At 37.0% G+C, this 25,521-nt stretch overlaps 2 protein-coding genes and 1 non-coding gene across 4 annotated transcripts in view; all 3 read left to right on the plus strand.

Moving 5' to 3' along the window:
- Positions 1 to 16,266, plus strand: part of slu7 (SLU7 homolog, splicing factor) — a 28,700-nt gene extending 12,434 nt beyond the window's left edge. The window contains exons 1-15 of one of the 2 annotated variants that reach the window (XM_063000570.1): positions 4,697 to 4,785; positions 6,634 to 6,808; positions 7,291 to 7,444; positions 7,543 to 7,623; positions 8,625 to 8,789; positions 8,886 to 8,951; positions 10,180 to 10,311; positions 10,444 to 10,541; positions 10,770 to 10,837; positions 12,479 to 12,618; positions 13,346 to 13,507; positions 13,608 to 13,712; positions 13,840 to 13,908; positions 14,042 to 14,155; positions 15,812 to 16,266. In XM_063000570.1, coding sequence (XP_062856640.1) covers positions 6,654 to 6,808; positions 7,291 to 7,444; positions 7,543 to 7,623; positions 8,625 to 8,789; positions 8,886 to 8,951; positions 10,180 to 10,311; positions 10,444 to 10,541; positions 10,770 to 10,837; positions 12,479 to 12,618; positions 13,346 to 13,507; positions 13,608 to 13,712; positions 13,840 to 13,908; positions 14,042 to 14,155; positions 15,812 to 15,991 — 1,689 coding nt within the window. In that variant the 5' untranslated portion in view covers positions 4,697 to 4,785; positions 6,634 to 6,653 and the 3' untranslated portion in view covers positions 15,992 to 16,266. Of the gene's footprint in view, positions 1 to 4,696; positions 4,786 to 6,633; positions 6,809 to 7,290; positions 7,445 to 7,542; positions 7,624 to 8,624; positions 8,790 to 8,885; positions 8,952 to 10,179; positions 10,312 to 10,443; positions 10,542 to 10,769; positions 10,838 to 12,478; positions 12,619 to 13,345; positions 13,508 to 13,607; positions 13,713 to 13,839; positions 13,909 to 14,041; positions 14,156 to 15,811 lie in introns of those variants that run through there. The other variant, XM_063000571.1, reaches the window with a different exon arrangement.
- A 296-nt stretch (positions 16,267 to 16,562) lies between these two features.
- Positions 16,563 to 22,983, plus strand: c1qtnf2 (C1q and TNF related 2). Its single transcript, XM_062999934.1, has 3 exons — positions 16,563 to 16,640; positions 18,514 to 18,776; positions 20,723 to 22,983. Exons 1-3 carry the CDS (start codon positions 16,621 to 16,623, stop codon positions 21,358 to 21,360), a joined length of 921 nt encoding a protein of 306 aa, XP_062856004.1. The 5' UTR covers positions 16,563 to 16,620; the 3' UTR covers positions 21,361 to 22,983.
- Positions 22,984 to 23,551: 568 nt separating this feature from the next.
- Positions 23,552 to 23,623, plus strand: trnaa-ugc (transfer RNA alanine (anticodon UGC)). Its single transcript has one exon. It is a non-coding gene; the product is annotated as a tRNA-Ala (tRNA).
- Positions 23,624 to 25,521: the final 1,898 nt, after the last annotated feature.

Genomic DNA, 25,521 nt, shown 5'->3' on the forward strand with positions numbered 1-25,521 from the left:
TGTCATTAATACATTTACAATATAAAACATTTTAATGTCTATATGGCACACAGATGGACGCAGGAAATCCCCGAGCAAGAAATATGAGGCCTGGGTCATCTCTATTCTAAAACCTTCTAAGTAGATTATTTAAAGAGTCTATTTCTGACAGACCTTAGTGGTCCAAACACTTTTAGAGAAATGATCAGTTGCCAATTTTAAATAAAACTAAAAGAAAATTACAAACCCAAATCAGAAAAAGTTGGGACAGCATGGAAAATGCAAATAAAAAAAAAACAGAGTTTCTTACATTTACCTTGACTTTTATTTGATTGCAGACAGGATGAACCTGAGATATTTCATGGGTTGTCTGGTCAACTTCATTTCATTTATTAACAAACATATATTCCTGCATTTCAGGTCTGCAACACATTCCAAAAGAATTTGGGACAGTAAAGCATTTGACAAACTGGAGATCCTCTGGCCATCTTTGCTCATCAAAGACTCAGCCTTTCCTGGATGCTGCTTTTGTACCAAACCATGATTACAATCACCTGTTGACATCACCTTATTTAGTTTTTTCACCTCATTACTAGCCCTAAATTGCCCCGTCCCAACTTTTTTTGGAATGTGTTGCAGTCCTGAAATGCAGGAATGAAGATATATTAATAAATAAAATGAAGCTGAGTAGACTAAACATGAAATATCTCAGGTTCATCCTGTCTGCAATCAAATAAACGTCAAAGTAAATGTCAGGAACACTGCATTTTTATTTTATTTGCATTTTCCATACTGTCCCAACTTTTTCTGATTTGGGGTTGTAAAATGTATTGTATGTCTAAAAACTATTACAATATTATTAGTATCATAGTGTTTGTTAAGGGCTATTATTGATAATTGATAACCTAGGATTAATAAAAACACATTTAAACTACTGTTTAAATGAAGCTAGATGAACTAATTTTACCACATTGCTACTGGGAAATGTAGTTAAACCAAGAAAAGTGTAAATATAGATGTTAGATCTGGGCTTAAGCTGGGCCACTGAAGCCACTCTAGTGGCAGTATCTTGTAGAAAAATGAACTGTCATCCTAGTCATAGTTTACATTTACTCTGAAGGAGGTATTCTTCAAGGATGTTGCACCTGCCACTAAAAAGCACCCACAGAACATAATGCTACCACCATGTTTCACTATAGAATTGGTACTAGCCAGGTGATGTGCAGTGCCTGAATTTTGAACTGACATAGTGCTTGCTGTTCTACCCAAGGAGTTACATTTTTGTCCCATCAGAGCACAGAATCTTTTTCCTCATGCTGCAAGAACCATTTACATGGCAGCAAGCAGGCTGTTATGCCTTTTGCTCAACAATGGCTTCTGTCATGTCATAAATACTTAATTTATAGAGTGCTTATAGAGTGGCAGAGGTGATTCACCAGTAATTATGTTCTCCCATCTCTACACAAGTTTCTTTCTTAATTTATCTTCTTACACCACTTCTTCCCTGACCAAGAAGCAGAATAGCACACGCCCACTCCAATATGTATGTGGTCACCAGTCGCTTTTTTTCAACTTTCCGAGGGACAGTTGAAGTCATACGTTTACATACACCTTAGCTACAATCATTTAAACTCAGTTTTCACTTGACATTTTATCCTAGTACACATTCCCTCTCTTAGGTTAAGATCACTATTATATTTTAAGAGTGTAAAATGTCAAAACAATACTAAAGACAATTTATTTTAGCTTTTATTATTTTTCACATTCCCACTGGCTTAGAAGTTTACATAGACTTGGTTAGTATTTGGTTCTATTTAGTAATTGTTTACTTTAGGTCAAACATTTCAGGAAGCCTTTCACAAGCTTATCACAATAAGTTGCTGAAATTTCACCACCGTAATTTACAGTTGGGATGATGTTCTTTGGTTTGCAAGCCTCCCCCTTTACCCTTTATACATAATAATGTTTATTATGGTCAAACATTTTTGTTTAATCAGATCAGAGGACTTTTATCCAAAACATAAGATCTTTGTCCATATGAGCAGTTGCAAACTGTAACCTGGCTTTTTATGGTGATTTTAGAGCAGTTGCTTCTTCATGGCTAAGCGGCCATTTAGGTTATATTGATACAGAATTTGTTTTACTGTTGATATAAATATGTGCCTGTTTCTTCCAGCATCTCCACAACTGGTTGATTTCTTTAGATTTTCCCATGATGACAAGCAACAAGACAATAAGTCCTTGAAGGTGGTCTTTAAAATACTGCCACAACTACACCTCCAGTGAACGCATGTGATTTCAATTAGCCCATCAGAAGCTTCTAAAGCTAGGATACTGTCCATTCATTTCTCTACAAAACAATGCAAAATCACATGCTGCACACAATACAAATGCCTGGCTGCGGAAGAAGGGGGTACTGGACTGTCCTACCCGTCTACTCCAATAGAGAGAATATAGGGAATTTTGAACCAAAATATGCAGCAATATAACCTCGTACTGTTGCACACCTTAAGATGTGTTTGCTGGAAGAATGGGACAAAATAACACCTCAAACTATTCATTGCTTGGTATTCACAGTGTTGTAAGAAAGAACAGTAACATTACAAAGAGGTAAATGTATTACTGTCCCAACATTTGGAATGTATTGCAGGCCTGAAATGCAAAAATGAATGTATATTAACAAATGAAATTAAGCTGACAAGACAAAACATTAAATACCTTGGGTTCATACTGTTTGCTATGAAATAAAAGTCAAAGTCAATGTAAGAAACACTTTAGAGCATTTTTATTTGCATTTTCCATACTGTCCCATTTTGTTTATTTAGAACTGTTCTGATGTAAAAGCCTGTTTTGTGTATCACTACTAAGACTGGGGTTAAACTGGAAGCTTTACTATCTGCAGTGGCTCTGCCCAGCACTGTAGAAACCATACTCTGGTATATTTAGGTTTAAAAATAATGTCGTTTTATAAGGAATCTAACATTTGACCTAGCTGATGTTATTTTTATTTTTAATTTAGCTAAGCTGTGATGCTGTAAAGCTGTAAACTAAACTGATAAATAATGTACAGGGGTTGGACAATGAAACTGAAACACCTGGTTTTAGACCACAATAATTTATTAGTATGGTGTAGGGCCTCCTTTTGCGGCCAATACAGCGTCAATTCGTCTTGGAAATGACATATACAAGTCCTGCACGGTGGTCAGAGGGATTTTAAGCCATTCTTCTTGCAGGATAGTGGCCAGGTCACTACGTGATGCTGGTGGAGGAAAACGTTTCCTGACTCGCTTCTCCAAAACACCCCAAAGTGGCTCAATAATATTTAGATCTGGTGACTGTGCAGGCCATGGGAGATGTTCAACTTCACTTTCATGTTCATCAAACCAATCTTTCACCAGTCTTGCTGTGTGTATTGGTGCATTGTCATCCTGATACACGGCAGTGACGCGCCCATCTAGCACAAGTATTGGGCCAAGGGAATGCCATGATATGGCAGCCCAAACCATCACTGATCCACCCCCATGCTTCACTCTGGGCATGCAACAGTCTGGGTGGTACGCTTCTTTGGGGCTTCTCCACACCGTAACTCTCCCGGATGTGGGGAAAACAGTAAAGGTGGACTCATCAGAGAACAATACATGTTTCACATTGTCCACAGCCCAAGATTTGCGCTCCTTGCACCATTGAAACCGACGTTTGGCATTGGCACGAGTGACCAAAGGTTTGGCTATAGCAGCCCGGCCGTGTATATTGACCCTGTGGAGCTCCCGATGGACAGTTCTGGTGGAAACAGGAGAGTTGAGGTGCACATTTAATTCTGCCGTGATTTGGGCAGCCGTGGTTTTATTTTTTTTGGATACAATCCGGGTTAGCACCCGAACATCCCTTTCAGACAGCTTCCTCTTGCGTCCACAGTTAATCCTGTTGGATGTGGTTTGTCCTTCTTGGTGGTATGCTGACATTACCCTGGATACCGTGGCTCTTGATACATCACAAAGACTTGCTGTCTTGGTCACAGATGCGCCAGCAAGACGTGCACCAACAATTTGTCCTCTTTTGAACTCTGGTATGTCACCCATAATGTTGTGTGCATTGCAATATTTTGAGCAAAACTGTGCTCTTACCCTGCTAATTGAACCTTCACACTCTGCTCTTACTGGTGCAATGTGCAATTAATGAAGATTGGCCACCAGACTGGTCCAATTTAGCCATGAAACCTCCCACACTAAAATGACAGGTGTTTCAGTTTCATTGTCCAACCCCTGTATATTATGTATATCTGTAAATAATGTATATCATAAATACTGTATATCCTGCACTTTCTGCTTATTGCACTTCTGGTTAGATGCTAAACTGCATTTCGTTGCCTTGTACTTGTACATGTGTAATGACAATAAAGTTGAATCTAATCTAATCTAATCTAATCTAATCTATCTAAAGCAGCAAGCAAAATAACAGTGTATTTCAATAATGATTCGCTTTTATGATTTTTCCTTTATTTGTAAAGCACATTACTATAATAATAATAATAATAATAATAATAATAATTATTATTATTATTATTATTATTATTATTAATATTATTATTATTATTATTATTATTATTATTATTATTATTATTACTGTAGATTATGAACCAGCCTGTATTTTGAAATATGCACTTTCTACGTTCCCGTTCGACAAACCGGAAGTGTGTGTGACACGCTTGTAAACAACTAGCTAGCTAAATTGCTAACGCAGTTGCTAGTTGAATTGGACAAACGCAGCTTTACATCGTGCAGTTTTGCCTGTTATCGGATTTTGCAGGTAAGTACATGTATTTTTTACCAGTTATAAAATTTGACTTTATGTTGAATTTTTTACTAATGATTCCTTAAGCTGATAAACGTACGAGTAACGTAGTCGTTTTGGTGTGTACCTAACATGGGAGTAGCATAGTAGCATACAATTGATTGTTAAGTTCTGTAATATTTATAATAATAAAACACACAAGCACCACATATCGTCCATATTTTTCCATTTTTTAATAAAGAAAGAGACGCTGTTTAAATGTAAATACTACGAAAGGTGGTGTAGTAATACATTACCCTAAAGTATACTGTATCACTGTTTACTCCAAATGTTACAATGGTTATATGGCACAGTTTTCACTGGGCTTTTTCTGGTTAAATACATCTAAAAATAAATTAAGCTGCTGCGTAACCATTACTGGTTTTAATGACTGCTTTCTTTACAAAATATACGTAATAAATTAAAATGGGGGCAATCTGGTCCAACTGTGGTTTACAAGATGTAATGTAAAGCCATTTTTGGTCACGCAACCCAAGGTTTGAAAGACCCTGTCCTACATAACAGTTGCAACAAACATTTCTGTACAGTCAGTTTGAGCAACTGTTTTATGGCAGATTGCAGCACAGCTCTAATGATTCATCTATATTACGATATAAATGGTAGAGTAAAATCTTTACTATTTGTTTAGTATATATCTATTATGATAGACAAGTCTAATCTACAAATAATTAAGGCCATTTCTCTAAGCACATTGTACCATCCATTTTGTCACACTAAATAGTTTACCCTGTACAGTGCTTTGTAAAGTTTCATACAGACTGCATGAAAGTGATGACGCTGCAGGACCAATGGTCTCAAACAGTGGCAAAGGTTTTTAGACTGCTTCCAGCCTCTATTTTACACGTTTTTTGTTGTTGTAGATATGATCTAATGCATGTTTAACTGGTTTAGGTTTGAAGCAATATGATTTTATTGTTTATTTATTGATTGATATATTTTTTTTATGCATTTTCTCCCCATTTTCCTTCTAATTTAGCGCACTCAATTTTGTCATCAGGGTCATTACACAGCGTATGAAGACCCACCCACCCACACATAGTCCGGTCCCCACCCTGCAGACAGGGTTGCCAATTAGTATCTGTTGCAGGCACTGCCAATTATGCTCGCCAGATGGTGTCCAGCTGACCGGTGGCAACACCGAGTTTCGAACCGAGGAGTTCAGAAACTCTGTGCTGGTGTGCTAGCGGAACATCCCGCTGCGCCACCTGGGCGCAATTGATTGATATTTTAAAAATAGTTTAGTATTTTTAGTAATTTATGCTTACTGACTCAAGAATGTGTGTACTAAACTGATTTACATCATAGTGGTGGAATATAAGATGGAAAAGCAGCCATGTGTATTCATTTTAGTTACCTGAATATAGTTAAATAAAATTTGATGATGAGTCAACTGTCTAAAACTGGATGATTTTATGTATTGTCTACTTGGTGATGGTGATGGTGGTGTTACATTTTCCCTGGCTCCGGTTTCCTCCCACAGTCCAAAGACATGCAAGTGAGGTGATTTGAAGATACTAAATCGTCCATAACTGTGCTTGATATAACCTTGTGTGAACTGATGAATCTTGTGTAATGAGTAACTACTGTTCCTGTCATGAATGTAACCAAAGTGTAAAACATGATGTTAAAATCATAATAAACAAACAAACAAACATTTTTCCTGTACTTTAATGTAATTTGTGAGACAGCAGTGATTACTTTGTTCATATTTTGTATTCATAGTTTTGGATGCTGCTTTAGTTAGTGTGTGTACTTATTTGCTTTTTACTGTGTCTTAGGTTGTATTATTTCTTTGTTTTGTAGTTAGACTGGTGTGATTCACCATGCAGCAGATCGAAGAGGCTGCTCCGAGTCAGGAGGGGGTCGTGGATCTGGAGGAGCCCAAGAAAATGACCCGAGAAGATTGGAGAAAAAAGAAGGAGCTTGAAGAGCAAAGAAAACTGGGAAATGCTCCTGCTGAGGTTGATGAGGAGGGAAAGTATGTTAATGAGCAGCAGAATAAACAATAAGAACATTTCTCCTTTTAAGTTCATCTGTTATGGCATATTTGCAACACTGACTAAGATTCAGTCATCTAAATAAAAACCCACAAGAGGCTAGACAGATGGTTTTTTTTGGAAAAGTAACATGGAGAATACTATTGCAAACAGTTTGAGATTATGTTCTACAGTATATACTGACTAATTAAATTGCAAACCATGTGTTTTGCAAGCATGTATAGTAGAAACATTATTGTTTAATTAGCTGAAATGTGTGTGATAAAGTGTGATTAGTGAGACATATATGCAATAACAAAAGCAATCAGAAATGCGGCAGTTACTTTTTCAGTATTGTGTGTGGCAAGAGATGCTATTATTTTTTGCCTTTGGTTGTAGCACACACTAAGTGGAGTGTATGGAGAGTTTTTAAAGATTGTATTAGTGTTCAGGATTGATTTAAATTTATGCTTTCAATTTTTAGGGACATCAACCCTCACATTCCGCAGTATATTTCATCCGTGCCATGGTATATTGACCCTTCCAAAAGACCTACACTCAAGCACCAGAGACCTCAGGAAGAGACACAACATCAGTTTTCAGCCATCGGAGATTGGTATAAGAGAGGCGTGCAGGATGTAAGCAGCTTTTTTTTCTTCACGTATGATTACTCGGTTGTACTGGAATTTGGTTTTGACCATAGCTTACCATGATTTTTTTCATTTTACTGTTTTAGAAATCTGTCAGCACAAAGTACAGAAAGGGGGCATGTGAGAATTGTGGTGCCATGACTCATAAGAAGAAGGACTGTCTTGAGGTAAGGTACAGTTGAGGTTTTTATACACACAGAAGAGACATGTATTTCATGTTAGTCTCTGAATTTTTGGATAATAATTGAAACACGCATCCATTTGTTCATTTGGACAAATTTCCACGGTCCTTTTTTCCAACCCTGGCAACTGACTTTAGCTTTTTGTACTTATTAGTGGTTGCTGTCAAACCAGCGCTATTTGTATGGGCACAGAAAAGTCATAAATTACAGTCAATCAAAATTGATAAGGGTGCTCAGGTAGCGCAGCTGGATATTCCGCTAGCACACCAGTGCCGGTATTCTGAACTCCTCGGTTTGAAACTCGGCATTGCCTCTGGTCGGCTGGGTGCCATCTAGCGGGCATAATTGGCAGTGCCTGCAGCAGACACATTTCTGCTATGGCGGCATGACCAGACTGTGTGTCTGTGGGGGGGGGGGCTTCAAACGCTGTGTAAGGACCCTGATTAGCAGAAAGAGAGGCACCTGTGCAAGATGCATGGGTGAAAAGGGTTCTGCTAAGGGCTGTGCGTGGGTCGGAGGAGGGGTGAGCACCAATATCCCCACCTCGACTGCAGTTAGGGATCACCCAGCAGCAGAAGACAAATTGACTACGCTAAATTGGGAGAAAATGCATAAATAAAATAGAAAAAAAATCGATAACAAGGTAAATGTCATTCTGACTGATAAATTATCTGCAAATCCCATTGTAGTGTGTTGCAGGCACCAAACTAAAACTAAATTTGTTTATATTTAAAAATATAATTTTTGTAATTAGAAGTTGGTCAGTGAAAAACTGGAACATTTTCATTTCAGTTTTATATTTTACTTTCAGTTAAATAAATGTTTAAGAGAATTAATAAATTGCAGATTCCTGTTATGCATTTTACAAATGTCCCAACTTTTTTGCAAATTGTGTTTGTAAATTGCTGTATGTGGATTTTTTAAAAGTTATTTTCAGAGAACGTGTACTCATTTTTAATTCTGTTTTGGTCTTGTTTTGCTTAAAGCGACCCAGGAAGGTTGGGGCAAAGTTTTCTGGTACAGACATTGTTCCAGATGAGCACCACCAGATTCAGTTGTCCCTGGACTATGATGGGAAGAGAGACAGATGGAACGGCTATGACCCTGAGGAACACATGCGCATTGTGGAGGAATATGCTAAAGTTGACTTGGTAAAGTACCTTGTGTTGCTAAGGCATTGTCTTTTGAGTTTTTTCCAGTTCAGGCCATGTTACCATGTCTTCACTGTTGCTATTTTACTTTCACAGGCGAAGCGAACTTTAAAAGCTCAGAGGCTGCAGGAGGAGTTGGCTACTGGGAAACTGGACCAGTCGGTATGTACTGGCACTCAAGTATTTTATATTAAGTTAAAAATGTAGATTTTTTTTGGTTCAGTGTTCACACACTTGCTCATCACTTTCACACAGTCTTTATACAGCTACTTACCTTTATTTTTTGGATACCGTTTAATTTTTATAAAAGTTTGCATGGTGAAGTCCCACCAATAGTGTTAGATGTAAAAGTGTACCTCTTGCACTTACCCATTTATTACAAAAGTGGCTGCTATTTTGGCATGCTTATTACTGTTCAAGCATTGAAGATAACTTTTTTCAGCTCAAGTTATTTTTTTTCTGTCATTTCAACAGGTTCTATATGATTTTCTATTGGGAAATTGGCTTTGCAGCTTTCCTCCGCTGTCTGAAAGCAGATTAAACCTTTTGTGAGCCTAAATGGCGTGGAGTAAAGAAGCAATTACTAATAATTAATGGGGGGGTAAAGATTTTGATCCTTCCCAGACCCAAAAAGAACCTACCAAATTAAACCAAACAACAAAACCTCTAAAATAACATATAGTAAAAGCAAAAATGTTATAATAAATACACATCCTATGTAAAGTAGAAATGATGTTTATTCAGTGTAGTTTTACTTACGAGTATTGCTGCCTTTATAACAGTGGCTGCATGGCTGAGCTGGGATCCGAACCCACAACCTTTTGTTTGATAGCCCAACGCTCTACTCACTAGGCCACCACTATCCTCTTACTGTCCATTGTAAGATACCTGTATGTGGTGGAATCTTGTATTTCACCTGATTGGAGAGCATTAAATTTTAAGATTAGATTATGCAGCTGTTGGAGCTGAATAAGGTACTGGACTGGTGATTGGAAGGTCACTGGTTCAAGCCCCACCACAACCAGTTGCCACTGCAGGGCCCTTAAACAAGGCTCTTAACCCTCAGTTGCTTGTATTCAGTCGCAACTGTAAGCATCTGCTAAATACCTTAAATGTTGCTATTGCTGAAAAATTAGGTAGTGATTTTAGGAAGTTATTTATAACAAAAAAAATCTCTTAAATCAGTATTTAGAAAGTGATTAGACATTGTCTTTATTTTGTAATTTTTTTTAAATCAAACCGTTACTTAGTAAAAATTCGTAAACTGACACAAGATGGTGTTTATTACATGCAACCATATACAACCATGGTGGTCGCAGAAGAGCATGAATGCTGTGAGAATGTGTCTGCTGTTTCCTAAAACAAAGCATATTTCTTTTCCCTTACACAGGAGAGAGAACACAATAGTGAAGATGAAGATGAGGACAAGTATGCAGACGATATTGACATGCCTGGACAGAATTTCGATTCCAAGAGACGTATCACTGTGAGGAACCTGAGAATCAGAGAGGACACTGCTAAGGTGAGCACTAGAATGTCTCTTCTTTTCAATGTCTTGCTATCTTGAGTATTTTAGACATTCAGTGTCACACTCGATCTTAATTCATTTTTAGTTGCTCTGTCAGAATTTTTTAATGCAGACATTATTTTGCAGTACCTGAGAAACCTGGACCCAAATTCAGCTTACTATGACCCAAAGACCCGAGCCATGAGGGAGAACCCATACTCCAACACCGGCATAATTCCAGAAGAGTACGTTTCTGCTTATTTCCTAATTTTCTGCATGCCAAAAACAGTGCAATGTTATTTTTCATTACTTGTTTATTAGAAGTATAGCTGTGTATGTGAGTATATTTGGACTGGATGCGAATAATGATTCTAATGTAGACAAGTGTCCTGATCTGATGGACACAGTTACTGGTTAGATAAGATGAACATTCTGTAATATCCACATACAAACTGAGCTCTTGCTTTGAACAGGGTGGGGTATGCTGGCGACAATTTTGCCCGCTACAGTGGGGACACAATCGGCATGGCACAGTCTCAATGTAAGTAATCCAAATGCACATCTTTTTCATATGAATACTTTTGGCCTAAAGGCTGTTGCATAGAATTTTTTTTGTACATTTTTTGTATCACTCTAATCTCTCAACTCAAATTACCATGAACACACAACTTGACTAATCGCTGACGAACTTCCTGGATAATTTTTACCAGTTTATCTACTACAATATTTTAATTACAAATAAATCTCATTACAAATTCTGTTGCTTTCTGCTGTAAACAAATACAAATATGATAAAAATGTTATATGTAATACTATGTTAAAAATATGTTCGGGAGAGATTTGGTTAGATGGATGTGTAAAGCAATGATGGCTTGTTTTCCAAAAAAAAGAGTGAATAATTAAAATGTGGTACTAAACAGTAGACACGTTTACATACAAATTGATAATCTGTTAATACTCATCTAATTACTCATCCATTTAATTACTCAGCAATTAAAAAAACAAACACACCAACTGAAAACTGGGGTAGCATACCACTGCTCCTCTAATTCTGACTGAACTCACGTGATGCTTGTTGACGTTAATGACCAATTCTTGACTTTACCTGTTGGGATAGACCAGAAAAGGCTGAATGGCAGAGGTTAGAAGTAACGAATTACATTTACTCGCGTTACTGTAATTGAGTAGTTTTTTTGTGTAGTTGTACTTTTTAAAGTAGATTTTACAGCCTGTAATTTTACTTTTATTTAAGTATGTTTTGTATTGAGAATTGCAATTCGCTACATTTTAAATAACATCTGTTACTGAGTAAAAAAAAAATGCTAAAAATCGCATCTGGGAAACTGCTGCAGTGAATTCTGCGATGGAAAATAAACCGGTGCTAAAATAAAGGAGCTGTAATCTAGGTATAGGTGATTTTTAAAAGTTTGATGTTTCGTTGTTTGCTAACATAGTCTGATGTCAAAGAATGGCAAAGTTTTGTCTCACATCTTGAGGGTTTTCTTTGGGTCATTTAGTGAAAGTCACAACACCTGAAACCTTGACTTGTTTTCAGTTATGAGATCTGCAGTATGAATGTTTGGTATTTGTAAGTGATGAAAAGAAGGCTGGTCTATAGAATCCACAATTAATGCCAACTTCAGTGGTTATACAGTTTGAAATGGGATGGTCTGTACTAAAATGACACATTACACACCCCTAAATGTTTTAAATGTTGTATCAACATGTTTTTTTTCTATTATATTTTAATAAAAAACAGCTATTGTGAGATTTATATCCACTTGTCCTGTTTGCATTACACAAGAGAGACACCCTGTCCTGTTAAAAAATTAACTAAGTAACAATTACTCTGAGTACATTTTAAATGAGTTACTTTTTACTTGAGTAGATTTTTAGACTAGTAATTTTACTCGTACTTAGGTAAAAAATTCATTAAAGCAATAGTACTTTTACTTGAGTACAATAGTTTAGTTCTCTTTCCACCTCTGCTGAATAGCTATTGGCTTAATGTATGTGACTGATTGACTGTGTGATTGTGTTGGCTTCCAATAGATCAGTGCCCTGCCTGAAGCGTATTTCTCTAATGTAAAAGCCAGTCAGACTTCGGTTTTAGACCAAAAAAAAAGACTTCCTACATTTTTTGCTTATTACATAAATCCACTCTTGTTTTGCTCTTTTGCAGTGTTTGCCTGGGAGGCTTACGAGAGGGGTACAGAAGTGCACCTGCAAGCTGACCCCACCAAACTAGAGCTGCTACACCAGTCCTTCAGAGTCAAGAAGGAAGATTTTAAAGAGAAACAGAAAGAGAGCATTCTGGAAAGGGTATGAAGTGGATATATTTCACCTTGCAGTTAAAGTGATTATTTCAGTCACAATTATGTCTTTAAAAGTGTGTGCTTTTGTTACTTAGGTTACTTGGGACATTTAAGTTTGAATTGAACGTCATAAATAGATGAATTATTACATCTGCATTTTGTCGTGCCGCTTGAGAGCCACAACATTTCATTTTAAAGTTTTATTAAGTCTAAATAAGAAATAAAATGACCTAGTTATAAAGGTGCTTGACAATTTCATTGTTTTGCAAATGCTACACAAATTCAGTTTCTGTCTATATTTGCCGTGCTGATGTTCATAATTGTTCAAAATCAAGCCTTATATATTGATTTTCATTCGAATCAGGGTTGACTTTGATTTTAATCAAAGAAACACAGAAACTTGACTTAGTAGTACTATGTGTTCTGTTCAATATTATTTCCTTTCAGCAGCTCTTGTATTTATGAGTCATCATAGCAGATCTGATTCACAATCGCTGAGATTAGAACCCTGGATCCCAGGACCTCAGAAATAGTTGCCTAGCATACTTTACCACTGCACCAACTCAGTAATAACAATAATAAAGTATTCTTATATTTCAAAAGATACCACATTGTCAGTCAGCTTCTGACCATTAGTCTACTACACCTGGAAAAAAGCTTTAAGATTTTGGTAAAACTATAAAGGGGAACCTGTTGAGCTGCAGTGTGTGAATGCTGTTTTCTCTTGTCTTTAGTACGGGGGTCAGGAGCACCTGGATGCACCCCCAAGGGAGCTGCTTCTGGCTCAGACAGAGGACTATGTAGAATACTCTCGACATGGAGCAGTCATCAAAGGCCAGGAGAAAGCCATAGCACGATCGAAATATGAAGAGGATGTCCTTATTAATAACCACACCGTGAGTGAAGATCAAAGGCAGTGGGGTGTAATATCGTCTTAATGCTGTCATATTACTGTCTTTGAATAAAATGATTCTTCAATTGTCTTTCATTTTACAGTGTATCTGGGGTTCTTTCTGGAAAGATGGATACTGGGGCTACAAATGCTGCCATTCTTTGGTCAAACAGAGTTACTGCACAGGAGAGGCCGGCAGGAAAACAACAGTACGTACCTGTGGTGCAATCTGACCATTTTTGATATAAAAATATGATTTAACGCATATTCTATCTATAAAACCAGTCAGCACATAAAAATAAAACAACAACCCTAACAGCATGTTTTCTTTTGCAGAACACCTCATGTGTTCCATTTGACGAAGGGTTAGAGGATGAAGAAGAGGCACCAAAGACACTTTTGGAGGTATATCCATTGTGCTGATTGCCTCTGTGTCATTTTTTCCTTGTAGTTTCTGGATTTCTTGAATTCTTTCATAGAAAAATAGAAATAACTATAAAGTATATTCCTGATCTTGACTACATTCACATTTTTCTAGATGCATCAAGAAAAGTTGAAGGAGAAAAAGAAGAAGAACAAGAAGCATAAGAAGAAGGATACAGACAGTAGTGATGAGGAGGATGAAGCCAAAAAGAAAGAAAAGCTGAAAAAGGTATTTTCCACACAGATTTATTGTCATTTGGTTTAACTATGTGGCTTATTAATATGGCAGTAGTCATAAATTCCGTCTATGTGCTACACTGTCCAGATTAGCCATGTCTGTGTTTTTGTCCCTTTACAATTAAAAATAAAATCCTAGTTCAAAATGTACTTTTCAGTTAAATCAGCATCCATACATTTTTAATAATATACTTTACATGCTGATTTGACTCTTTTGTGCCATATAAATAATAATAATATTCATTTATATTTACACCAAGTATTGCATTATATTGATTTTATAACATTGTAACATTAAATCACTCACTTACTTACACACACACACACACACACACACACACACACACACACACACACACACACTTCAACTGAATACTGAAAAAACCTGTAGTCATGCCAGAATCCACACAGCTGTGAATCCATGGCTTCATCATGGACTGCTAGGCACCCCAGGCTGTCAAAAGCACCAGCAATGAAGTATTTACAACCAACAGCTCAAACACAGTATAACCATGTGGTGTCATTAAAATAAACTACAAGTCTGTGATTTTTCATTTTGCATTTGTATAAAATTGCTTTAAAAAAATAAAACAGCTTAAGGAGACACGAAAGGTTGGAGTGATGCCAGTTACCTGTTGTTAGCTGTACACTGGGGAGCCACATGACTAGAAAAACCATATTTTTAGAAACATGTATATCTGTAATTCTTTTGATTACTTTCAATTTAAAATAATATTATTGTAACTAATTATTATTAAATAATATCCCCTGAATCCAAAGTAATTCTTATTTCCAGTTGGCTGGCTGTAGCTCTAATATTGCTAGCTAATGGTATCAAATTACAGTACATCAATAAATAAAGCCATTTGAGGCATCAGAAATGAGACACATGAAGTTCTAGAGCCCCAATTTAAGTATCACTGATGTAGGTGAACATAAAATAAAATGGATTTTATTAGCATTAGTCTGTCATCACAATATTTTAACGAGTAACGGGTCATTTAAAAATCTGGTTTCTGACTGACCCATAATTAGATCTGTAAAATATGCTTGCCCACTATGATCCAGGGTTTCAACCCCAGTGGTGTTACCGGCTGGTCAGTCGTCTACACATGTGTGACTGGCTACGTCTGGGGAAAGGGGAATGGCCAAACAACCTATCCACTGGAAGGTGCACTTATTAGTGCACTCTATGCCAGTTCCAAGCCTGGATAAAAATATGAAGGGTTTCATCAGGAAGGACATACAGCATAAAACCTGTACCAGATAGGGCAGTTGAGGCAATTCTAGCCTAGCAGTTAAGGTACTGAACTAGTAATCAGAAGGTCTCTGGTTCAAGCCCCACCAATACCTTTTACCCTTAATAGCTCAGACTGTATACTGTCATGGTACTGTAAGTCACTCTGGAAAAACGTGTCTGCTAAATGCCAAAAATGTACATGTAAATAAGGGGTGTGTGCCAGAGGATCCGCTGTGGCCACCCCTGAATACAGGCGCAACCAAAAGAAGTAGTAAAAAGAGTTGCTCTTTTTAGGGCTGGTCATTTTAGTTAATAATAGTAGTGGTTTACATGAGAACAGGAAGGTCATCAATTCTTAGTACTTTTTCTTGAAATGTGCTGAAGATTAAAACCTGTATTCTATTGCAGGCGCTGAGTGTAGAGGAGCAGCGACTGAAGCTGGTAGCAGAGATGATGCAGCTGGATGAGAGAAAGAGACCCTACAACAGCCTGAAGGAGGTGCACGAGCCCACCGAGGAGGAGATGGAAGCCTTCCGGATGAAACGCTATCGACCTGATGACCCCATGGCTTCCTTCCTTAACCAGTGATTTGGAATCGACCACTGTCTAATCACTGCATTTTGATCCTTGCTCACTTTGGCCTTGTAATGGCCTTCTACAGCCATTTCATGTAGGGTTAAAATACTGGAAATGATGAACCAGTGGAATTTAAATATATTATTTGTTTTAGATTCAGTATGTGGTGAGATCATTTTATTAAAACCTGTAAATATAGTCCATTTAGCAAAATGCACCATGTTAATGATTTATTGTACATCTGCTCATGCGTCTGTTTTTGCAACAATATAAAGACCTAAAACATGTTTTTGGCTTTTGTTCTGTCAAGTGCTTATTTAGGATACAAACCTCTGATGCTTAAAACACAGAAAGCACAGCAGTTTCTTACTCTGCCAACCTATAAATGTTGTCAGGTTTTAGCAGTCAGTTAAGTTTTGTGTATAGTGCCTCGCTGAGCTTATCACATGAGTTTGTTTGCAGCAGCTGTGTTTCCATGTTTCCTGCTCTAGTCCCCACCCCCAAATATAATGTTACATCATGTCTAAAACATCTGCATGTGTGAATCAGAACAGGGTGGATCGTACTGCTGTCTTGTGGACGAGACAGTGACTAGGATAATAAAGATTGTTCTAAGCAATTTTCAGTTTTACTCAGGGCAGATGGGGTCCAGCGGTGCACGGTGAGTTGTTTGGAACATGCACACACATGCTTTCAACTAATCATTCAGACTGCAAATGGGTACATGTCTTAAATCCTTTGTGTTTTGGTAACAGACTCGTGGTTCTGTGATATTGCGTAAAAGTAGCAACATGTTATAGCCAAGTGAATCTATAAACCTGCAGATGTATACAGAGGTTTAGGAAACAACAGAAATTCTTAATGTATTACTATGATGCAGCTAAATGAGAGTAAGGGCACAGTTTGCCTCCAGAATAGCTTTGGTCCATGTGAGCTGCTGTCAAACAAGTCCAGAATAGGTTATAGTGTGATGTTTGAACGTTTCTTGAGAGCAAAATCTTTGTCTGCACACGACTTATTTTTTGCCTAATGTTGTTTGTTTGAGGTTGACACATGCTGCCATGACTACTGCCACTGACTTTCCAGCTTTCGTGACTGATGCACTTTAGACACCCACTGTGCGGCCCCTTCTGGGAATTTTGGTAGTTGCCTTACATTCCTCCGAAATTGTTTTTGCAGACTTGTGTTGTGGACTTAATTTTTTTAATGACAAATAAGAAAATTAAAATAAAACTAACATCTCTTATTCACAAAAGTATTTTGACCTATTAATACTTTGTAGAAGTCCCTTTGGCAACACCAGGTTTGTCAGTTTATCCCATTCTTAATGGCAGATCCCATCAAGCCCTGTCAGATTGAAGGGCATGCATGTTTGAATTGCCATCCTCAAGTCTCTCACAGATGTTTAATGGGTTTTAAGTCTTAGCTTTGGTTCGGCCTCTCTGGCTGGGTGACCTAAAGCATACAGCTAAAACCACACTTAAGTGGCTTTGAAGCAAGTCATGTAGAGAGGTGAACTGTCACCTTAGTGTGAGTTGGTGTGCATTCTAGTGTAGGTTTTCTTTTTTTCTGGAGCTCTTTTAAAGTGGTTGTAGGTTTCTTTATAATAGAGCTCTACTAAATTTATTGGAAAATGCTTAATTTCACAAACCCTTTTTTTTTTTTAATGGATTTTTAAAGGAAAGTGTCACATTTGACAGCAGTCATTAAATTACACTCATAAATTAAATGACAGAATAAATGGAATTTACAATACACAGCACAGCCTACCTTAATAGTTGAATGTAAACCTAAAACATCCAGCAATGTGAGGCTTTATGTTCTGTCTCGAAGAGTAAATTCTCGTCCATGTTTTGACACACCCCCCTCTGGGTCCACAGAATTGGTTGGGAGTTATCCAAACTCAGTTACCTGAGTAATGTTTTTAGCTGCTTTAGACTTCGATATCTTGGACATTTTGACTAACTGAATTGCCGTAGGATTGCTAGTGTAACACACTTTTCTGTGGTGTAGTGTGCTGACAATGTTTGATATTGAGTGCGTTCCATAATCAATAGAAAGGTGTGTTTCTCTACACACGTGATCATCTCTCTGTTGTCTGTGCTATGCCTCAGAAGAACAAGCCAGTATTATGTATTATAATAAGTATTATGCTCCCAATAGTTTGTCTATGTACAGTTTATTTTTTTACTTTACACTAAGACCACCTCATAGTGCAAATTAAGCAGTAAACATAAGGCACGTGAATGTCAAAAGTTAAATTGAATTTTACAGCAAATTGCCTGAAGTATAACATTCCTAACCAAGGCCCTTGCCCGCATGCCCAGTTTGGTAAACTATCAGAAGGTTTAAGGATCTGACTTCTTCCAATTAAAACGTTGAGACCACTGTGGGAACACTCAAAGCCTTAAATATTTTCTCATAGTGGAGATCCGCAGTCATTTCCTCTGACTTTATACAGGTACAGTATGTCTAATAATTAAACTTATGCAATACACATTTTAACTTACTTCTGCTTGTATGATGTTTTTCAGTCACTGCTGCACTGTGCTTTGGATCTGGCTGGCCACATACCTGCTGTCCCTGTCCTTCGTTCTATCAGTGAAACCTGCTATAAAGAAAGAGCACAACTTAACTATTCATTCCTCCCAGCTGGTGTGCAGTCTGCCAGGGCCTCAAGGCCCTCAAGGCAGTCCTGGATCTCTGGGGCCCAATGGCAGCCCCGGCCAGATGGGTTTACCTGGTGCTGATGGGAAGGATGGCAGGGATGGGGACAGGGGGGAGAAAGGAGACAAAGGTGACTTCAGTTTTATCAGCTCATTATTTCTATCTAAATTATCTGTTATACAGATCAAATAAAAAGGTTACATACTGTACACTTTTAAGGGAGATTCCAAAACTAGTTTTGGCATGTGTCTTCTGTAATTGTCTTGTTTAAGATTCAACCTTTTCTACTTCAAGCATAATTCTGGTCACTGTGATCAAATAGTTTTGTCTGTGTTTCATTTTACTACCATTTTCCCCCCAGTATTTCTTTTTTTTCTATTTACATGATCAACAAATTGACAGTGATTGATGACAGACTTAAGCTCATGACAATCTCGTCTTACTTGACTGAGTAGATAAACATCTGTTCCACAAGCTTTCTAATCCATGGCAGATCTGATTTCTTCTAAATTTTGGCAAAAAGACCACAGTTTTTATATACTTATAGACAAATGTACAGATGATCTTGGGACCTAAAGTTGCTAAAAAAAATTACAAGAAGTAACATTCTTGACTTGTGGTGATGTATGATCTGCTTTCTGTGATTTGTACAAAGCCTTTTAGACTTTCCTGTTGAAATGCTTGTGCCTGTCTGATGCAGTCATGGTGCAGTCAAACCTGTTTGTATGGGCACAGAGAAGTAACTAGCTGAGGTCAATCTTAATAAATGACAGGGAATTCGGTCAAGCTACAAGGTTAAAGGTTGTTTTAGGAGGTTCTTTACCACCAGATTAGCAAGCTGAGTTGCTCTATGTATATTTTTAAATTTAGGGTTTGTTAATGTTTTTAGAAAACCCGCAAATTTATAAAAGTCAAATCGGTTTCGAGAACGATGTGTTCTGATTATTAGCCTCAGAAAACAATGGAAAAATTATTGTAATCCCATAAAATGATGCATAAACCTTTGGCCTTAAAGAAACTAATGTTTCTAAGCAGTGACAGTTGCAGTTCTGTATTCTGAATGTCATCTGGGAGAAACCAGAGTACCCAAAGAAAACTCACACAGACCTGGGGAAAAAAGGCAAATCTCTCAGAGACAGTGAGGATGAGAATGTTGCACTTAATTATGATTTGTGGCATCACCCCAGAGGTGGAAAGTAACGAATTGCATTTACTCGCGTTACTGTAATTGAGTAGTTTTTTTTTGTGTACTTGTACTTTTTTTTTAAATCAACATGTTTTTTTCTATTATATTTTAATTAAAAACAACTATTGTGAGATATATCCACAATATGTATCCACATATTGTGAGATATGTCCTGTTTGCATTACACAAGAGAGACACCCTCTACTGTTAAGTAACGTTTACTCTGAGTACATTTTAAATGAGTTACTTTTTACTTGAGTAGATTTTTAGACTAGTAATTTTACTCGTACTTAAGTAAAAATTCATTAAAGTAATGGTACTTTTACTTGAGTACAATATTTTAGTACTCTTTCCACCTCTGCATCACCCCACCAGTAGATGCTTTGGATATATGGGGCCCTGGCTTTATATCATGTCATCTTTAGGTTTTTGAGGGCAGTGGTGACTCGTAGGTATTGTTTCTGAGCTGATGATTGGAGGGTTTAGAGTTTTTATTCTGTATTTATTTATTAGACAAGTTATCTCCAGTTCACCTCACTTGCATGTCTTTGGACTGTGGGAGGAAACTGCCTGCCTTCGAAACATGCAGAAGACAGACTGGCTGCTCAAAACTGCCCTTAGGTGGGAGTGAGTGAGTAAATGTTTGAGTGTGTGATGCCCTGTAGTGGGCTAGCACCTTTTTCAAGTGGTATTCCTGCCTTACACCGGGATAAAGTGCATAGTAAAATTAATTGATAAATAAATAAATGAATGATTGTCAAGAAATTGTAACTTTCACAATAAATATGTAGCTAGTAGTGTCAGTTTAACCTTAAGTGGAAGTCCTTAGAAATTGCACTGTCTAATTAGTAACTGTATGTATAATTATACATTATTAATTATTGTTTTAGGAGAACAAGGCCGCATTGGGAACCCCGGAAAACCAGGATTGAAAGGTCAGCAGGGAGTTGTGGGAAGAGCAGGGCCGAAGGGTCTAAAAGGCACACAAGGCTCATCTGGCAAGCGTGGACCCAGTGGGCTAAAGGGTGAAATGGGAGATTCGGGTGAAACCGGTACCCCTGGTGGCTGTGATTGTGGTTTGCAGGGGCGTTCTGCTTTCTCAGTTGCAATTACCAAAAGTTATCCCAAAGAACGTATGCCCATCCAATTCGATCGCATTTTAATGAATGAAGGCAGCCATTACAATGCCAGCAGTGGTAAGTTCACCTGTGTGGTCCCAGGTGTTTACTACTTTAGCTATGACATCACATTGGCCAATAAACACTTAGCAATAGGGCTCGTGCACAATGGGCAGTACAAGATCAAGACTTTTGACGCCAACACAGGGAACTATGATGTAGCATCAGGATCAACTGTGCTTCGACTGCAAAAAGGAGACCAGGTGTGGCTTCAGATCTTCTACTCTGAGCAGAACGGGTTGTTCTTTGATCCATTTTGGACTGACAGTCTGTTCTCAGGATTTCTCATTTATGCAGATCAGAATTCTCCCAGGCAGGTGAATATCACTGCTAGTTCTGGGTCCTCCTGATGGAACTTTTTTTCTGGCGTTACAAGCTCCATGCCATTCTTTTTATCCTTTATGCTGACTCTCACTGCTAAACGACAGAGAGACGGTACTTTAAAAACTGCATAAAACTTTTTAGATTTGTTTCTAAATCTATACCCTTTATAGAAACTGGTAAAAATGGTGGGTCTGCTACCACCTGGAAACACTGGGTCAAATAGTCACCAAAAAAGTCACCTTGGACAGGGCACCAATTCAGTTTTACCACCATCCAGTTTGCAAAAAGTTACATTTACACAAATGTATGCATATAAGGATGGCTGAAGCCATTTAATGATTTGATGCCCTGTACAGGGTATTCTTGCCTTGCGCCCAGTATTTCCGGTGGACCAGACCTGCCTCGACTCTGACCAAGATAAAGTGGTAAACGAAAATGAAATCATTTGCACCTTTATTGAGATATTGAGTTGATATTATTGCATATAATGCTCTGCACACTTTTGTTGTGTAAACTTCATGTTGAACATAATAATAAAAAACTTAAGTGCATAAAAAAGTTAAAAACTAATTAGATTGAGAGGTATCACAACATTTTATATACAAACTAATGTGCTAAATTACATTTTGACCAATAGCATGGCCACTATTTTACACACAGTATAGAAATGCCAGGTAGAACATGAAATTTAATTTAATGAAATTTAGGATTTAATTATTTACCACCCTTTTGGCAGGTGGGATTGAATTAATTGTTTGTGTATATGTATAACTGCATGTGGGCGAGCATTAGCATATACAACTAATAAAATAGAAGCACATTATTTAAACAAAGCTACATAAATTTACCAGAGCCCACCCACATTCCCTACAAACTTCAGTTTTTTTTTTTTTTGTTTGTTTTGTTTAATTAAAAATGCTATCACTTCTGCATAAGTCTTTGAACTGAATGTGTGATGAACAGTTACTAAACTTGTGGCATTTATTTTTTGCCAAAGGTATTTCATGGTGTTACCCAAAACTACATCTAAAGTACATTTCGATTTTAGATATAAAAAAACATTGGAAACTAAATATAAATGTTACACTGTTAAAGTTTTCGGACAATACATTTCTCCATTCTCTTAAACATGAAGTTCTAGGATGTCTTAAACTTGGCCCTATAAAGATTCTTGATGTTTGTTGCAGACGTTTAACTCTTCTTTCTACAGAAAAAACAGTGTCATCCCTTGGTGATTTTCTAAATAAAAACCCAAAACAAATCTGTTGACTTTTTAGTTAAAAACATGTTTAACGTCAGTGTGTTATTAATTCAAAAATTAGAAGGGGTGTCCCAATACTTTTGTCCAGATAGCGTTCATGGATCTTGAGGGTTTGTGGTGGTTTAAGGATTTTAAGTTTAAATACCAAAATTGCCACTGTTTAGAACTGTCAGTCTGTCAGTCTGATGACTACATGTTACCTGTACTTTACATAATATTATGTTTATTACATTAATTTTAGATATATAGAAAGATATGCTTGCATAAGGACGTGCTGCATTAACACATTTGTCTGACCAGTTTGGTCCCTGAACTGTTCTTAGTTTTTTTGTTTGTTTGTGTTTACTGAAACTAAATGTCTAATGTGGCTAACAAGTCAACAATAAAATTGGCCAAATTGCATGAATATACAATTGCATTATTATCTAAATTGGAGACACCCCTACTGCTTCTTTTTGGTCAAGGGTACAAACAAGTCAGATTTTAAAATTGGCATCTTGCATTGCAGTATTATTATTGATTTATTTAACAAAAGTAAAATGGTTAAATATTCTATACCCATGGCTTAATGTAGGTATTGTATGCACACACTAACAGGCTGGCTGATCTAAAAAATAATAATTTTTAAAATAATTTAAAATATTTTTTAGTCCTGTGTAATTTTTCTTTATTTAAAATAAATTGTGTGTGTGGTATTTACATCAATACATCAATTAATGCTATTTACATTACATGAAAATGTATGAAATGTTGATAAAAAGTAGCTACTACACAATTTATTTTATATTTATACAATGATTTTTTTAAACATCTGTAAGCAATGGATCTAAATCATTAGAAGGGGTGTCCACATACTTTTTTTTTTATTACAAAGGCTATCCTGTGGGAAAAGCTTAAGTCCAGTTGTTCTAGCTTTTAGCTGTCACAGCAGATGGGAGGAACTACTTCATCAGTGAGGGGATGTAGCTCAGTGGTAGAGCGCATGCTTTGCATGTATGAGGCCCCGGGTTCAATCCCCGGCATCTCCAGAGATTTTGACACACTCTTGTCAACAGTCAAAGCTGCGATTCACGTCCTTTCTTTAAAGTACGTACCTACTGCGTATTATACATCTGTCCTTGTCAAAGAATGAGAGCCATAAATGCATGGACAGGCACTTAGTATGAGGCGGCACAGACAGCTGGGAAAGTTACCTTCCGAACCTAAAGCGCCCGGAATCCCCGCCCACCTATTTACTGATTGGTTAAAAAGATCTGTGGCTAGGTGAAAAGCAGTTTATGTACTTTCATGTAGGGGAGAGCAGTGTGGCATGATTTATGAGTAGGGCATTTATTACTATAATCAACTAAGTCTGAGGTTTTTGTTCAGAACCAATTATATAATAATAAAACATAATGAATCAATTTCAATGTACTTTTCTGGAAATATCCTCACACAGTGCTCCTCTCTCATCCTATTCTCTCTCTCACTCACTGCTACATGTGTCTGGTCTCTCAGTGCCGCTCAGTCGAGTTGAGCATGTTCCTCTGGTGTTCCTTCATCTCATCCGTGTCCGGTTTTACTGTTTGGGGTTTTAGATGGTGGAGTTATCTGAAGCTGTTTGGCAACAGAAATTATATTAAGTGCAGACGGTAAGATATAATTATCAGATTTAATCAAACCTCTCAGTGAACTCATGGTGCCGGTAAAATAATTATAAACTAATCAAGTGCTGTAGTTTTTAAATGCGCATGCGCAGAAATTGTAATCGCTGTGAGCCACTAATGTAGCGTTGTGTTGACCAGAATGTGGAAAAACCGCACAATAACATACTAATAGTATTTTATTAAAATAATTAAAAATGAGATATTTTTCCTAATAAATAATCTTTTTTTATGTATTTACAGTTAATAAAATACATTTGTCATGTGACAGATTTGTTTATATATATAAACATAAATATAGTAAACAGTAAGTGGAATGCTGTAAACACTAATGTTGTCCACAAGATGGCGATATTAAGCAGCAGTGGTATCTCAGAGCGGCTTTACGTTTGGAAAAATAATATATAGCTGCGTCCGAAATCGCATACTTCCATACTCAATAGTACGCGAAATGAGTACGCGAGAGCGGTTAGTATGTCCGAATACATAGTATAAATAAAGGGGTACGCGAGAAGTACCCGGATGACCTACTCATTGGGCAGCCATGTTTGAGTATGCAAGCGATGCACACTTGCGGTCCGCTAATGTATCCCATAATGCAACTGGAGCTGCGTAGGCATTCGAAGCGGAATAAGAAACAAGAAAGATAGCGGAAAACGGAGAGTCCTCTGTTTACAAGTGTAAGTAAGATAAATAAAATAAATTTTTTTAAAGACGAATAAATAACAAAAAGACGATAAATATCCAAAATTTTGGCGAGTGGGGTTTGTAATGAGTCTGTAACTATGGTGATATTACGTCATCGCGTCCTTACGTCATCACTTGACGTTAGTAAGATGGCGGATGTTAAAATTAAAATTTCCCTTTTTTTCAGTATGTGCAAGGCAAAGTATTGAGAAACTTCCACCCTTCTGTCAGAAATGAAAGAACAAAAATATTTGATAACCCACTTTCAGCCAAGTATATCTTATATAATTAACCTAATTATATTACTAGCTAAATATTATATTCATAAAACCAAAAATGCTAAATGCTAAAAAATTCTTGTTTAAATTCTTTGAGCCCCTCTTTAAACAAGAAATTATGTTGATTGGTAACTGTCTTAGTATGTTAGATTTATATAAAAACACATTTCTAAGGAGGGTTTTATCTTATTGTCTTTTTTATTTTATATGTTATGTATGATATTGGAACAAGATTCCTTAAATGATTTGTAATTCCTCTGGCTTTGTTTTTTTCTTTGATATTTGTATTGTTTTATTGTTGTTGAACATATACTGGTT

Source organism: Trichomycterus rosablanca, chromosome 8 (genome assembly GCF_030014385.1).
Source record: "Trichomycterus rosablanca isolate fTriRos1 chromosome 8, fTriRos1.hap1, whole genome shotgun sequence".
Lineage (NCBI taxonomy): Eukaryota > Metazoa > Chordata > Actinopteri > Siluriformes > Trichomycteridae > Trichomycterus > Trichomycterus rosablanca.

Excerpts from the sequence above, each read along its gene's own strand:
- c1qtnf2 (XM_062999934.1), top strand. The coding sequence starts at position 16,621 with ATGGGGTCCAGCGGTGCACG. Across the intron at positions 16,641-18,513 it reads ATGGGGTCCAGCGGTGCACG|TCACTGCTGCACTGTGCTTT; the intron begins GTGAGTTGTTTG and ends GATGTTTTTCAG. Across the intron at positions 18,777-20,722 it reads GGGGGAGAAAGGAGACAAAG|GAGAACAAGGCCGCATTGGG; the intron begins GTGACTTCAGTT and ends TTATTGTTTTAG.